This window comes from Dromiciops gliroides, chromosome 2 (assembly GCF_019393635.1).
Source record: "Dromiciops gliroides isolate mDroGli1 chromosome 2, mDroGli1.pri, whole genome shotgun sequence".
Taxonomy (NCBI): Eukaryota; Metazoa; Chordata; class Mammalia; order Microbiotheria; family Microbiotheriidae; genus Dromiciops; species Dromiciops gliroides.
Window position 1 is genome coordinate 218,254,908 of NC_057862.1, and position 15,734 is coordinate 218,270,641.

At 36.5% G+C, this 15,734-nt stretch overlaps 1 protein-coding gene across 5 annotated transcripts in view; it reads right to left on the reverse strand.

Moving 5' to 3' along the window:
* Window positions 1-4,108: 4,108 nt before the first annotated feature.
* Window positions 4,109-15,734, reverse strand: part of SPATA7 (spermatogenesis associated 7) — a 67,194-nt gene continuing 55,568 nt past the window's right edge. For 4 of the 5 annotated variants that reach the window (XM_043989991.1, XM_043989989.1, XM_043989993.1 and 1 more), the window contains 4 exons: window positions 14,813-14,866; window positions 11,103-11,180; window positions 9,480-9,537; window positions 4,109-9,245 (listed from right to left, as the gene is read on the reverse strand). In XM_043989991.1, the coding sequence (XP_043845926.1) occupies window positions 8,655-9,245; window positions 9,480-9,537; window positions 11,103-11,180; window positions 14,813-14,866 (781 nt within the window). In that variant the 3' untranslated portion in view covers window positions 4,109-8,654. The remainder of the gene's footprint in view (window positions 9,246-9,479; window positions 9,538-11,102; window positions 11,181-14,812; window positions 14,867-15,734) is intronic. The other variant, XM_043989990.1, reaches the window with a different exon arrangement.

Sequence of the window (15,734 nt, forward strand, 5' to 3'; positions counted from 1 at the left end):
ATCTGATATTAAAAGATAGGCATTTGTGATAATGAGTTTTTTGGTTATCATTGAAAGCAGTGTTATATCCTACTCACTTCTGGGTCTGGTTTGTTGTTTATGTAATGTTCACTTTATATCTATATTTGAAGCTGGACAGGTGGTTTGCTGATTTAGCTTGTGTAGTCTAATTCCATGGGCTTTTCTCTCCTGGCCTCCTTCATTTCCACTCCAGGAATATCATGCCTCCTCCAGGATAAGCTCATCACCTTGAAATATCATCATTGAGAATGATCTGCCTTTGATTCTCAATAGCACCATCAGCTGCTCTCTCCTCTTATTAGAGGGCTGAGCAATAAAGTCCTCCCAAAGCCACCTTTTAGAGAAGCATCTGAACTTCCAACTATATTAATTTTCCATAAGCTTTTCTGCTTGGTTTTGACTCCATGAAATTCATTCCCCTGTTCTGGATACCCTCTGGCAGCCTCCAACTTCCTTTTGTGTATTTCTCTTCCATGAGATTTAAGGGACAAATATTTATCCATCTAAAATGTTTATTGTTTTCTCTCCTTTCTCTTTCTCTCTGGCCCTGAATTGAGACTTAAATATCAGTAACCTATTGTTTGTGGTCTATTAAGATGTCAGTTTCATTTGGGGGGGGGGGATGACATTTAGTACTTATCTTGCCCCGAACTTTTGAGTAGTCATTAGCTTTTCATTTCTTAATCTTGCATCATATCGTCCAGCATATTTTAACATGACCCTGTGCCCATTTTGAGTCAAGGTATATATTAACTTTGTTTAGACTCAAAGGTTTTTTGTTATTGTTGTTGTTGCTGTTGTTGTTTTTTGAGGCTGTCGGGGTTAAGTTACTTGTCCAGGGTCAAACAGCTAGTAAGTGTCTGAAGCCAGATTTGAACTTAGGTCTTCCTGACTCCAGGGCCTGTGTTCCCTAGCTGCCCTGACTCAAAAGGTTCTTAAAGTATGTGTGTGAGATGGACTCATATGGTATTCTGGTGAAGTCTATGAATCCCATCTCAGAATGTTTTTAAATGTACACAACAACATGCATAGAATTACAATGGAAACCAATTATATTTAAACATAGTTTTCTAAAAGGCTTAGTGGGACTTTTGGAACACCCTTTATGGTTGTTAAAATATTTTTTTAAAGCTCAGGTTTACAGACACCAATTAAGAAGCCCCAGTGGATAGAGCACTGGCCCTGGATTCAGGAGGACCTGAGTTCAAATTCAGCTCAGATACTTAACAGTTACTAGCTGTGTGACCCTGGGCAAGTCACTTAATCCCAATTGCCCCACAAAAACAAAAACAAAAACAAAAAGCCCCAGTTTAAAGGATCTGGTCAAATTCATAAAATTTCTTTACCTTTTCATCCTCTGTAACAGATCCATAAAGTAGACATCAAGTATTTATTACGTTCCTACTTTGTGCCAGGCACTCTGCTAGGCCCTGGTGATAGACATACAAGGCAAGAGCCAATCTCTGCTTAGGAGTTTACCTTCTAATGGAGTAGCTAACATAGGCATATATAATTAAGTATGTCCATCTGCAGAACAAAGTAATAGTTGCTGGCACACAACTGCAGTTGTCTTCAGAGTAACTCAGGTCTTCCTGACTCCAGGGCCAGTACTCTATCCACTGTGCTTACTTTTTAACTTCTGCTCCATATGAGCAATGTTGTTGTTTTAAAGGTCATTTTCCATGAAATGTTTTTGGTTACCTTTGGGTGCAAAGTACAAATCTGATGGTCCTCTTTCTCCTGGGCTCTCACATACTGCATGTCTAAGAGTTTGCTGAATAGCTTCACATGGGAGTGCCAAACTTAGTACAAAACAGAACTCACAATCTGTCTTAAATCCTCCTCTCTTCCTGACTTCCCTAATTTCAGTGGAACGCACCGTTTTCCTTCCTCGTTACCCAAGTTCACAACAGGAGTCACAGCAATGACTTTTCAACTCCCCTTCACTCTTCATATCCAATGAATGAAGGAAAAAGCATTTATTTAGTGCAAAGCACTGAGAACACGAACAAAAAGGCTTTCAAATCTGTGGATTCTATCTCCTGCATCATCCATTCCACTCATTCCCTTACTTCTAGTCATACTACAACTCCCCCCCCCCCCCCATCCAGGTCTCTCATCACCTCTCCCCCTTTTGGGTCTCCCTTTTTCAATCTATCCTCTACACATATTTGAAAATGATATCCCTGAAGTACAGATCTGCCTGACCTTACCACTGTTTTATTTAAGCTTCAGAGGTTCAGTAACAGCCACATTGTGTGTTAATCAACTGTGACTGACTTGGCTCTTCTCAGCAACACAATAATCCAAGACAATTCCAAAAGACTCATGATGGAAAATGCTCTCCACGTTGTTGAGAAAAAGAACTATGGAGTCTGAATGGAGACAGAAACATTTGTGTGTATGTGTGTGTTTTCCTTTTGCAAATGGTTTCTTCTTTCACAAGGGAGGGGGGAGGAAAGGAAGGGAGGGAGAAAATTTGGAACTCAAAATTTTATAAAAAACAAATGTTAAAAATTGTCTTTAAATATAATTGGAAAAATAAATAATTTTTTTAAAAAACCTTCTCAAACTACCAGAAATTATAGCGCTGGAAAAAAATAACAATTCATCTGGAAGAACAAAAGGTCAAGAATATCAAGGGATTTAATGATAAAATGCAAAGGAAGGTGGCCTAGCTGTACCATATCTAACACTATATTATAAAGCAGCAACCATCAAAACTATTTGTTACTGGATAAATAGAATGGTGGATCAGTCAAATAGGTTAGGCACACAAAACAAAGCAATAAATGAATATAGCAATATCCTGTCTGATAAACCCAAAGACTCTAGCCTCTGGGATAAGAACACTATTTGACAAAACTGCTGGGAAAACTAGGCATAGACTAGACATAGGTAGAAACTAGGCATAGACCAACATCTTACACCATACACTAAAGTCAAAATGGGTACATGATCTAGACAAAGGGTGATACCATAGGCAAACTGGAAAAGGAATAGTTTACTTTTCAGATATATGGAGAGGGAAAGAATTTATGACCTAAGATGAGATAGAGAATATTATGAAATGCAAAATGAGTCATGTTGATGACATTAAATAAAAAAAAAAGGTTTGTACAAACAAGACAAATGCAAACAAGATTAGAAGGAAAGCAGAAAGCTGGAAAAGAATTTTTATAGCCAGTGTTTCTGATTAAGGCCTCATATCTACATAAATAGAGAACTGAATAAAATTTTTTAAAATACAAGTCATTCCCCAGTTGAGAAATGGTCAAAGGATATGAATAGGCAGTTTTCAGATGAAGAAATTAAAGCTATATCCATATAAAAAAATGTTCTCAATCACTATTGATGAGAGAAATGCAAATTAAAACTACTCTGAGGTACCACTTCCCACCTATCCAATTGGCTAATATGACAAAAAAGGGAAATGATAAATGTTGGTGATATGGAAAAACAGGAACTGCACTGTTGGTACAGTTGTGAACTGCATTCTGGAAAGCATTTTGGAACCATGCCCAAAGGGCTATAAAACTTTATACCCTTTAACCCAGCAATACCACTACTAGGTCTGTATCCCAAAGAGATCATGAGAAAGGGAAAAGGACCCACATGTACAAAAATATTTATAGCTGCAAAGAATTGGAGTCTGAGGGGATGCCCATCATTTGGGGAATGCTAACCAATTTGTGATATGTGAATGTAATGGAATACTATTGTGCTGTAAGAAATGATAAGCAGGCAGATTTCTGAAAAACCTGGAAAGACACAGATGAACTGATACTGAGTTAAATGAGCAGAACCAAGAGAACAGTATCAACATTTTGTTTTGATCAGTTGTGATAGAGTTAGCTCTTCTCAGCAATCCAAGACAATGCCAAGACTTGTGGTGGAAAATGCTTTTCACATACAGAAAAAGAATGATGGAGTCTGAATGTGGACTGAAGCATACTATTTTCGCTTTTGTTGTTTTTCCTTTCTTGTGTTTTTCTTTTTGTTCTGATTCTTCTCTTACAACATGAATAATGTGGAATATGTTTAACATGATTGTACTGTATAACCTATATCAAACTGCTTGCTGGCTTTGGTAGGGTGGGAGAAAAATTTGGAACTCAAAATCTTACGAAAGTGAATGTTGAAAACTATCTTTACTTGTAATTGGGAAAAAAAAAGTAAAGGTCTGAAAATTAAAAAAAAAAATTTCAGTGGTTCCTATCACCTTCAGGCTAAATAAAAACTTCCATAAGTCATTCACAATCTGACTCCAGTCCTGTTTCCAGATTGATTACATGACATTGGCCTCTGTTCCTTTAACCCAGGCTTACATTCCTTGTGTGCTCTCTTTTATCATTCCTATCTTGAGGCCTTGCCTGACTCATCCATTTGTTGTTTTGCTTCCCTGCCCCTGTATTGTTTGTCTAGATCCTGTAATTACTTATTTGTGAGCATGGATTCCCCCTGGTGGAACATGAAGTCCTTGAAGGAAGGGACTGTTCTACCTTTGCATTCTCCCTCCCCCCATCCCTTTCACTGTGCCTTGAACACGATAGAGACTTGATAAGTTGTTAAAAATTACTTTTTAAATTTTTTTGCTTCTCCAAGGAGGTCATGTGAGTCATACTTCCCTCGACCTTTAACCTCATGTCTTATTTCATTTATAGTGAAGTGTATCAATACTGAAGGTGACTAAATGGCACGGTGAATAGAGTGCTTGGCCTGGAGTCAGGAAGACTCATCTTCTTGAGTTCAAATCTAGCCTTAGACACTTACTAGCTGGGTGACCCTGGGCAAGTCACTTAACTCTATTTGCTTCAATTTTCAATTTTCTCATCCATAAAATGAGCAGGTGAAAGAAATGGCAAACCACTCCAGTACTTGCCAAGAAAAGCTTAAATGGGGTCATGTTGGACGTGACTGAAAAACTGACCAACAACATATCAATACTGATATGCTTCAGCTTTTGTGGCAGTATATTAACTAATGATTGTTAGGCTGGGATCTTATTTATAGTACCAACAGCTAAATTTACATGTGATTCTTACCACTTTCTTCCCTCCTTTATCAGCTATTCACCCCTTCTGTAGAAGCACAAAGGAAGCTCTACAGCCAAGAGGCCATTTTGTATTTGTCTGTTAATGAATTTTCACAAATAAAGAATTCATCCTTCGTGACCGATCTGTTGATGAGTCTTTCTTATCAAGCTTGGGCCTTTGGACAACAGGCATTAACCTGCCGGCAAACTCTCTGGAACCAACTGATAAGATGGGACTCTATGGCCAAAACCTTTGAGAGCCAGGGGTTATTTAAACATGGGGAAAATCTGTCCAAGGAGGACTTTTGTGGAGGGTGCTGCAAGTGTGGAAAGTGTGTTGGAGCAGGTAGTAAAAAGGACTCATTATGCTATATTAACTTCATGTGAGTATTTGGATTAGAGAGAGAATATTTTGATTATTTTCAAAAAAGAGATTATATCTGTATTTGCCATAGGTCTGTACTGATTGTTCTAAATAACAATCATAAATACATTTGTTTTAGTTGGGATTTTTTAGAGTGGACAAATATACTGAGAAAAGACTATTTTATAACTGTGCTTGAAGATTTTACTTGGACATTAAAGATGACATAAATCAAAGTAAAAATAACATTACATAAAATAGGTTCTTTTACTTATTTAAAAACACTTTTCATCATAGATAACAGGATTCAGTGGGGAGGAAAGAGATTTTAATTAAAAACACACTTAATACTAAACATGTTTACACTATAGCGACTTGCATTACTGGATACTTTCAAAATACATGTTTCTTGAGTGCATGGCTACTTAAATAGATTTCTACTGATTGGTGGATGCTCTTTTAACTGATATTTGGATATTACTATATTTAGTCGTGTCTGGGTTTAGCCCTACTTTTCCTTTTCTAGGAGGAGCCTGGAGGTATCTGAATTCATTAATTCAACCTATACCAAATTTTCTTCTAAGTGGAAGAAATTTCAGAGTATCTTTTTTTTTTTTCAGGGCAATGAGGGTTAAGTGACTTGCCCAGGGTCACACAGCTAATAAGTGTCAAGTGTCTGAGGCCAGATCTGAACTCAAGTCCTCCTGAATCCAGGGCCAGTGCTTTATCCACTAAGTGAAAGAAATTGCAGGAGGAATATAAAGATAAATGAATCATGATACCTGACTTGATAGAGGTTACAATATACATTTTATACATATACATCTATGTATAAATGCATGTATGTGTGTGTTTGTGTAACATTTACTACGTGCCAGGCACTATGTTCAAGAGTCTTCTGCTTTTAAGGAGGATATAGATCATTTTGGGGGAAATGATATGAATGTATTAGGAATAAATAGAAAATAAATGCAGAATAAGTGAAATGTAAAAATGGGAAGCAAGGGAAGGGGTGTGAATGTTGATAGTTCCTGGGAGAAATTACTTTTCTGACTCCAGAACCAGGATTGTGATACTCGATCATTTTGTCCATTTGATTTTCATTTAAAATCCTGCACTCTTCATGCATACTGGAAGATCCCTATTAATATGGGATAAGTGCCATTTGGCTGAATTCCACAAACGTTTTGAGAGGACCAAAATGCCCCATTCTATAAATATAGTTGTTCCTAGACAACTTCTCTAAGTGTCTATGTCCTCTCATCCTCTTTATTCCTATTCTCTCTAAACTAAATTTCTACTTCAAAAAAGAATCAACAATTTTTAGGAACTGATAGGAGGCCAAAAAGCTAATATGTATAGTATAGTAATTATGACCTTAAGTTAATTTGCATAACAGAATTTTAGAGATGTTGCTAATCTCACTAAGGAGAGATGAATTATAATTGTCTATGTAGAATGTTTTATTTCTACATAGATTTTGTTGTTGTTCAGTCATTTCAGTCAATGTCTGTTTGTGATCCTATTTGGGGTTTTCTTGACAAAGATAAGTGACTTGCCATTTCCTTCTCCAGTGGATCAAGGCAAACAGAGGGCAAATGACTTGCTTAGAATCACATGGCTACTAAGTTTCTGAGGTCATCTTCCTGACTCCAGGCCTAGTGCTGCTCTAGCCCCAGAACCATCTAGCTGCTTCTCCACGAGAGCCATTAGTGGCTTCCTATCCCCCACTGATGACATTTCTAATTTCTCTGTCTGGCACTCATGTTCCTTTGCTTTGGTAGGCAGCATCCTCTCTTCCTAACATGTCTTATATATTACTCTCTTCCATGTACTCCATACTCCAACCAAACTGTACTACTCTCTTTCTCCAAACATGCCATCTGCATTTTCCTGCCTTTGTGTCTTTCTTCCATGTATCTGGAATACACTTCTTCCCTTTCATCCTCACTTGTTTAATCTCTACCTATCCTTTAAACCCCAAGACAAATACTATTTCTGCCAGGAAACCTTCTCAGATACTCTGCTTTTTTTCCTCCCTTCCTTTTTTAACCTCTTACACTAAGCCCTTCATTCTGTGCCTTTCCAATACATCTATGTAATATTTTGCATAATAGATATGTTTGCATCATTCCTCAAATAAAAACAACTAACATAGAGTACTTTATGGGTTACACATTAACTCTGTATTTGTTATCAAAAGTAGCGGAAGTAGTAATACTAATAATAGCTAACATTTATATAGCACATTAAAGTTTTCAAAGTACTTTATATACATTTTATCATTTGGCCCTCACTACCAACCCATTAGGCAGATGTGACTATAATCCCCATTTTTACAGATGAGGAAACTGCAGCTCATGGAGGTTAAATGACTTACCCAGAGTTACACTAGTATCTGAATGAGGATTCAAACTCAGGTCCTTCAAACTCCCAGTCTAATACTCCATTCATTAAGCCACCTAGCTGCCCCTATTATCAAACTCCACCAGAATAAATAAAACTAGAATGAGTTTGGGGATAGTATCTTAGTGGAACTTCCTATCTCCCCACGTGCCTCATAAAGGATTCTATACACAGCTTAATATATGTACATTAAGCGGTATGAAATGAGGTTTCCCTTTATTTGCTTACTGACTCTAGTATTTAAAGCAAAATATTTCCCTAATGGAAAGAAAATTTCATTTTTTTCTAAGTGTAGAAATGGAGTTCCTTATCATAAACCCACATAACTGATCAAACTTATATTTTTATTTTCTACATTAAAAAAATTTATCCTTAGTTAACTGCAGTGATCGAGATCAACATAGTACTAACTTATATTCACTTAACACTTTAAGTTTTAAAAACACTTTCAGATTTGTCATGGCATTTGAGCCTTCCTTGCAACAACACTGAGGTGTGGTAAGTTTTATGATCCTACTAGATAGATGAGAGAATTGAGCCCAAGAAAGTGATTTGCTTTTGGCCACAAAGTGAAGTTGGTGGCAGAACTGGAATTAGAATATAGATCTCTTGAGTCCCAGACCTATGGCACTTTCCAGGAGACAATGCTGCCTCTTTATTTGAAACAACAGTTCTCCAATTACTTGGAATGCTGCAGCACATTGGTATCCAGATTATTTATGAAGATTTGTTCTCCTGCATGAAAAATTTCATCAGTTTCAAAAGATGACAAGAGACAGTGAGACAAAGAATGATTCACTAGCCATTTGGAGTGTTTATTAACTAACATCAGTTATCCAAGGGATATTGCTCATTGATTGTTTCAGAGAGTTGGGAAGTCGGTTCTTCTGTGTCATGATCATTATCTTCCTTAATGGCATTTTGAACACCCTCTTCCAAGTGTGTTTTACCTGAAACACTTAAAGAATCTGTTTTTTCAAGGTCATTATCACCTTCAAGAGACTCTGTAGGGGATACTGGGTCTGAGGTGGTGTAGGAAACACTTGGTTCTTCAGACTGTGCTGATGGTTCAAGATTTGTTTCACTAATCACCTGCCCACTAACATTGTCTTCTGAAGACTTATCTTTAGTGCTGACCTGTGAAGTATTGCTTGAAGATGTGGATACCATTTCCTGAGGGGTCAAATCTGCTTCCACAATTTTATCATGTAACTCCAGAGATGTTTGGTTTTCTTCGCTTTTGGATGGAGACACTGTGATTTCATTTTCATCTGTTAACTGTATTTCTTCTGGAGTTCCAAGCTTTTCAAAATCAAATAAATTTGACATATTAAGGGTACCATTTAGTTTTTCAGATTTTTCCTCAGGAGTACAGCCTAAATCGACCTTCAAGACATGAAGCATGTGGCGCATTTTATTCTAGAATTAAGGAGAAAATTATTTTATTAATTGGCTCTCTTTGTTTACAGAATCTAAGTGAAAGCTTGAAATATACAGCATTACTAAAAAGCATAATCATTTGAATAGGGTGACAGCTGTAAAAGTAGAAAGCTCACCCTGTAATCTTTCCCAAGCCCAGTACTTGGGGATGGGGAAGAAAATCTTTAAAATGATTTATTCAAATTTTTATAAAGTAACACTATAAAAACAAACCTCCTCCAAATGATGTTTATTTTGTTCTATGTGACGCTCAAACAATCTCTCTAAAACCCTATAAATGACAAAGAAAAAAAGTGTCATGGTCTCAAAAAGAATTAACTTAAGATACACAAGGCAAAATCCAAAGGTATACATTTTACATACATATATTAACTAAAAAAAGAGTTGGAAAGAACTATTGAGCCACCTTTGTTTTTCAACTATTTTAGAAATGTTTTAAAAATAGCTAGTAATTAATAAATTAATCTTTACTAGTAGTTTTGCTAATTAATGAAATTGTTCATTCATGTTTTTCTTAAAAAAACTAGGATCAATTCTCCCTGTTCTGACATTTCTCCCAATTTGGAGATCTAAGTACTCATGGATTTTACATATTTACTTCAAGTTGTAAAGCAAAAAAAAAAAAATTCAGGAAATTTAAGTGAATTATGTTAAGTACTAAAGGTAATATCATTTTCCAAGTCACCCAAGCACAATACTTTGTAGTCATATTAAACTTCTCCTTTTACTTCTTCCTTCTCAAAACTGATCCATAAAAAAAAAAATCTTACATATTCTAGCAACCCAGTATTTCCCAAATAGGTTCCCTTCCTGCTGATACTGCCTTTAAGTGTTTTGTACTTATTTCATTAATACAATGAAATTAAGGCCAAAATAAAAGTGAACTATCAACAAAAGATCAAAAGGAATACTACAAGTCCAGTAGGACAGAGCAGGGAATGGAATTTAGAGTAGGATATACCAAGGCACTTAGCAGCATCCTCACCTCTGGGTTTGTCTAGGCAGGGACCAGAGCCCTTTCCATTTCTAGTGACATTATACTATTATACTTCTTATTTCAGTTTTTGTAGAAGTCTTCCCAACTAGATAATCTGCCTCTAATTTCTCTTCCTGCCAAGTTACTTTATACAATTCTATTAGATTAATATTTCTAATGCACAGCTTTGATCATATCACTCTGCTAAAACTTTCTGCTACCTACTTGAAAAAAGACAAAATTCCTTGCTTGGCATTCAAGGCCTTCCAAAATCTGGCCCCAATCTACTTTTTCAGCTTTATCTAATACTGCTGTACCTTTTATGCTTTGAATTTTGTAAAATCAGAATACTCACTGTTCCCTAAATAACTCCCACATAGTTCCTTGTGCCTAAAATTACCTGGTCATCTACCATTGTTGAAAGCTTTTAAAACCCAGCTCAAATGTCATATCCTTAATGAAGCCTTTGCAGTAGAAGAATTATATCTACATGCCACTTACATTATCATTTTATTATTTTTATTAGAGAAAAGCTAGAAAACTTTACTTGGTAAAAAAAAGGATGATGCTTCTTTTTGTTCACATGATAATTTTCAAATATTCCAATCTCGCCAGTCTACAAAACAGATTCTTATATATCTTAGCTGACAGATTTCTTTGTGACATAAGAGATCCCTCCCTAAAAACAAACCAATTTATAAAGTACACAGTAGATTATAAATTATGCACTGAAAATCAGGATGCATTCTTAATTTGAGCAGTATAGTACTAACATTTAGCCAACGTAATTTTGGAAATGCTTCAAAAATAACACCACTATTTAAAGCTGGATACATTTATTGCCACAATAAAAATCTAACCTGTTAGAAAATAAGCCAAGTTTCAGAATTTCATCTGTTACATCTTCAATGAAGCTCAGATATAGGAGTTCTTCTTCTCTGTAGAGTAATAGAAAAATCAAATATAAACTGTTTATCCTTGATTATTCTGAAGATTATGGAGAAGGAAATTGTCTACCTTCCATTTACACTTATATATACCTTTTATGTACATACTAATTTACATGTTATCTCCCCCATCAGAATGTGCTCTTATTGTCTTTGTATTACTGATGTTTAGCAAACTGACTAACTTCTTATGTTCTTAGGGTCTTTCTGCTCCACTATATATAGTCTATTTATGTGATTATCTTTCTAAGTAGCAGCTTTACTTATGGAATTCCTTCCCATTAGTGACTGTTTTCTAATTTCTCATGTCTGTTTTTAGAGTTAAAAATGCTAGTAGGAAAATAAAAGTGAAGGTGAGGGTTTGGGTTAGATGGAGAGATATTTATGAAGATAAAGAATCTGATGTGAATTTCAACATTGGGAATAATGGAAAATGTGCTGGACTTGGAATAAGAGGATATTGTTAAAAGCTTGACTCTTACTATATAGAAGACTGAGAAAATCACCTCCCTGAGCCTTAGTTTCTTTGTTGGACAAAATTTCTTCCAACACCAGATTTTTGATTCTATGGTTTATATTTGCTTCCTCATTGTTTGAAATTGATTGATGACAAACACTTATTAAGCACCTACTATGTACCAAGCACTGTGCTAAGTGGTGGAGAAACAAAGAGGTAAAAAGACAGTTGCTGCCCTCAAGGAACTCACACTCTAATGGGAAGCAACAAGTAAACAAAGGTGTGTTAACAAGCTATATGGTGTAAAAATAGGAAATAATTAACAGGAGCTGAGAAAGGCTTCTTGCAGTAGAAGGTGGTATTCTGGTTGGGACTTGAAGCCAAGAGGCAATGTTGAGGAGGGAGAGCATTCCAGGCATGGGGGACAATTAGAGAAAATGTGCAGAGCCAAGAGATGGAGCATCTTGTTTGTGGAACAGTCACAAGGCCAGTGTCGATAGACTGAAAGTACATGGTAGGGAAGAAGGTCTAACTGGAAAGGTAGGAGCAGGCCAGGTTATGAAGGACTATGAATTCCAAACAGATGATTATACATTTGATACCAGGGGCCATATGCGCCACTGGAATTGATTAAGTAGGGAGGTGACGTGGTGAGATGTAGGGAAATGACTTTGGTGGCTGAGTAGAGGACGGACTGGAGTGGAGAGAGGCTTGAAGCAGGCAGACCAACCTATGGCTATTGCAATGGTCCAACTATTAGCTGATGAAGGCCTGCAGCAGAGTGATGGCAGTATCAGGAGAGAAGGGAATATATTTGAGAAATACTGCCAAGGTGAACTCAACAGGCCTTGGCAGCAGATTGGCCATGAGGGGATGAGAGATAGTGGGGAATGATGGTAAGGAGTTAAATATGATGTCTCAATTGTGAGTCTGGGGAACTGGGAGGATGGTGGTGCTCTTGAGAGTAATAGGGAACTTTGGGAGGATGGAGGATTTACGGTAAAGATAACAGGTTCAGTCTGGATATATGGAGTCTAAGATGTCTGCCTGACATTTAGTTTGAAATGTCTAAAAGGTGGTTGGGAGATGCGAGACTGGAGGTTAGCAGAGAGGTTAGGGTGGGACAAGGAGATCTGAGAATCATCAGCACAGAGATGATAATTCAATCCATGGGAGTTGATGAGATCACTAGTTGGAGTAGGGAACAGAAGAGGGGTCCAGGACAGAGCCCTGTGGGATACCAAAGATTAGATGGTGTAACCTGAATGAAGATACAGTGAAGGATTCAGAGGAGGAGAGGTGTGATGGTTAGGAGAAGAAGCAGGAGAGAGTGGTGTCCTGAAAAACCTAGAAAGAAAAGACTGTCAAGGAGAAGAGGGCAATGAACAGTGCAGAGGGAAAAGGAGAAAAAAGGTTGAGAAAGAGCTATTGGATTTGACAGTCAGGAGAATATCAGTGACTATGAAGAGAGATTTTCAGTGGAATGATGAAGTTGGAAGTTGGATTGTAGGGATTGAGAAGAGATTAAGAGAAGTGAAGGCACCTATTGCAGACAGCCTTCTCAAAGAGTTTAGCCACAAAAGGCAGAAGGGATATGCTACAATATGTCAAAGGGGATGGCAAAGTCAAGAAAGGGTTTTTGTTTTTTTCAGGACTGGAGATACACAGGCATGTTTCTAGGTAGTAGGAAAGGAGCCAGTAGATAAGGAGACACTGAAGACAAGCGAGAAAGTGAGGATGGCAGAAGGGGCAATCTCTTGTAGGAATCAGGATGGAATGGAATTGCTTGTAAAAGTAGAGTCCAAGGATGCGATTTATAGTCTAGGAAATTAACATTTGATCTCTTCAGTGTAAAGGTCTTTAATGAGTTCTCAAAAATACCAATTAGACTCACCACTAAACAAGTAGATTTACAAAATGTTAGAGTTGGAAGAGACCTCAGGTATCATTTAGTCTAACCCCTTCATTTTACATATGAAGAAACTGGAATTTTAAATATCACCTTTGCAATATCTCTCAAATACACCCTATTCTCTCCTGACACAGTCATCACTCCTGGATTATTGCAGAAGTCTGACGGTGGGACTGCCTTCTTCAAGTTTCTCACCAGTTCAACTTATCCTCCATTTAGTCACCATTTTCCTAAAGCACAGGTCCAACCATGCCAAACCCTCAACATACACACTCAATAAACTGTAGTAGCTCCCTATTGCCTCCAGGAGCAAATACAAAATGCTCTGTTTGGAATTCAAAGCCCTTCATAACCTAGGACCCTGCTACCTTTGCAGTCTTCTTACCTCTTACTCTCCAACATGTACTCTTCAATTCATTGACACTGGCTACCTGGCTATTCCACGAATAAGATGTTCCATCTCTTGGCTCCAGACATGGTCTCTGGCCCTCCCTCATGCCAGAAACACTCTCCCTCCTCTGCTCCAACTGCTGAGCTCTTTGGCTTCTTTTAAATTCCAACTAAAAACCCATCTCCTACAGGAAGTCTTCCCCAATCCCTCTTAATTCCAGTTAGAGTTGGAAGAGACTACAGATCTGATTTTTTTTTCCTGATAAAAGCAGAGCTCTTAATTGAAAACAGTATCTACAAAGAGCTACTGATTCTAAAAGTTGTTGGGAATCTTTACTTACATTAAAAAATAGGGTTTTTGTTGAAATAATTTTTTTAACCCATGACTTCTCCCTTTATCTCCTCCCCCTCCCCTCATCCCAGAAGCTTTCTCTTATAACACACAATTTTTCATTTATATTTAACATGACTTCAAGCACACTATATTTATCTATGGCTCTTCCTCATTATTATATTATACAAAAGCAGTGTAACTTTAGTTCAGGAAAAATGCTATTTTCAGAGAAGGACTGAAATCATAAAATCAAGGATTATGGACATAGCTTGGAAACCACTACTAAATTCTTCAATAACAGAAATTCATCTTTTGAAAAAAGTTAGGAAATAATTAACTATTTCAGAATTTTGGATATTTTTTCTTGCATTTAACATGAGTTCTGGGCTGGACTACTGAAGTTCACTTGTAAATGAACTTAATTTTTAATCTTCATGTAATACTTAATAGTTAAAATACTATTCATATTATAATTAGGTCATTTAAAGACAGTTTTTCTCTTATAAAATAATAGGATAAAAGGAACATACTCAGACTGGATTTTTTTCACTGGAGTAGGCTGCAGGTAACATGGAATGGATGTTCTAAAGACACAAAAAATTAAAAATATTTAAACAAATATAATTCTTTTTACATTGATAATTTCCTTGTGTATTAATTCAATCAACATTCAGTCTAGTATATATTTAGTGATCACTGACATGTCCTATTATTGTACTAGATGCTACAAAAGATACTGTCTTTTCTTGTAGTGTTTTGTGCCTTGACTCAAACTTTCAGGGAAATAGCAGAAGAAATGAAGCATTGATACAACTAATCTTCCTAATATTCTTTGGCTACCAAATGAGTAGAAAGGAGAAGAGGAGCAAGATGGCCTCAATTCATTGTCCATTTCTGAGTTTCTGGCTGGTCATTCTGGCAAATGTTAAGATTATTGAGCTATGACAATATTATCTAATTTCTATACTTTCTAAAAACATAGGCAAAATGGTATTTCACTTTTAAAATTTTGGATTAAATAGATGTAGAATATAAAACTTCCCCTCCATTCACAGAAAAATGTATCTAGTCTCCATATTTATATCTCATGCCTAAAATAACCTTTCTTCACCTTTCACTCCTAAAAATCCTAGCTTCCTTCAAAGTTCAGATTAAGCACCCCCTCAAATGTGAAGCCTTTCCTTATCACTCCTCCCTCATCTGGTAGTAAATGTCCTCATCAAAACTACCTTGTATTTATGCTATAAATTTGCATTTATAGCATATGTTTTCTGTATTTACTTATTTGTGTATACTGTTTCACCTATCAGAGTGTGAGCTTCTTGAGTGTAAGTACTATTTTAGTTTGTCTTTTTATTTCCAGCACCCAGTAAAGTGATCAGAAAAGTACTTAATAAATGATTATTGACTATCTGAATATAGAATTCTGTGAATATTAGATTGTCATGAACC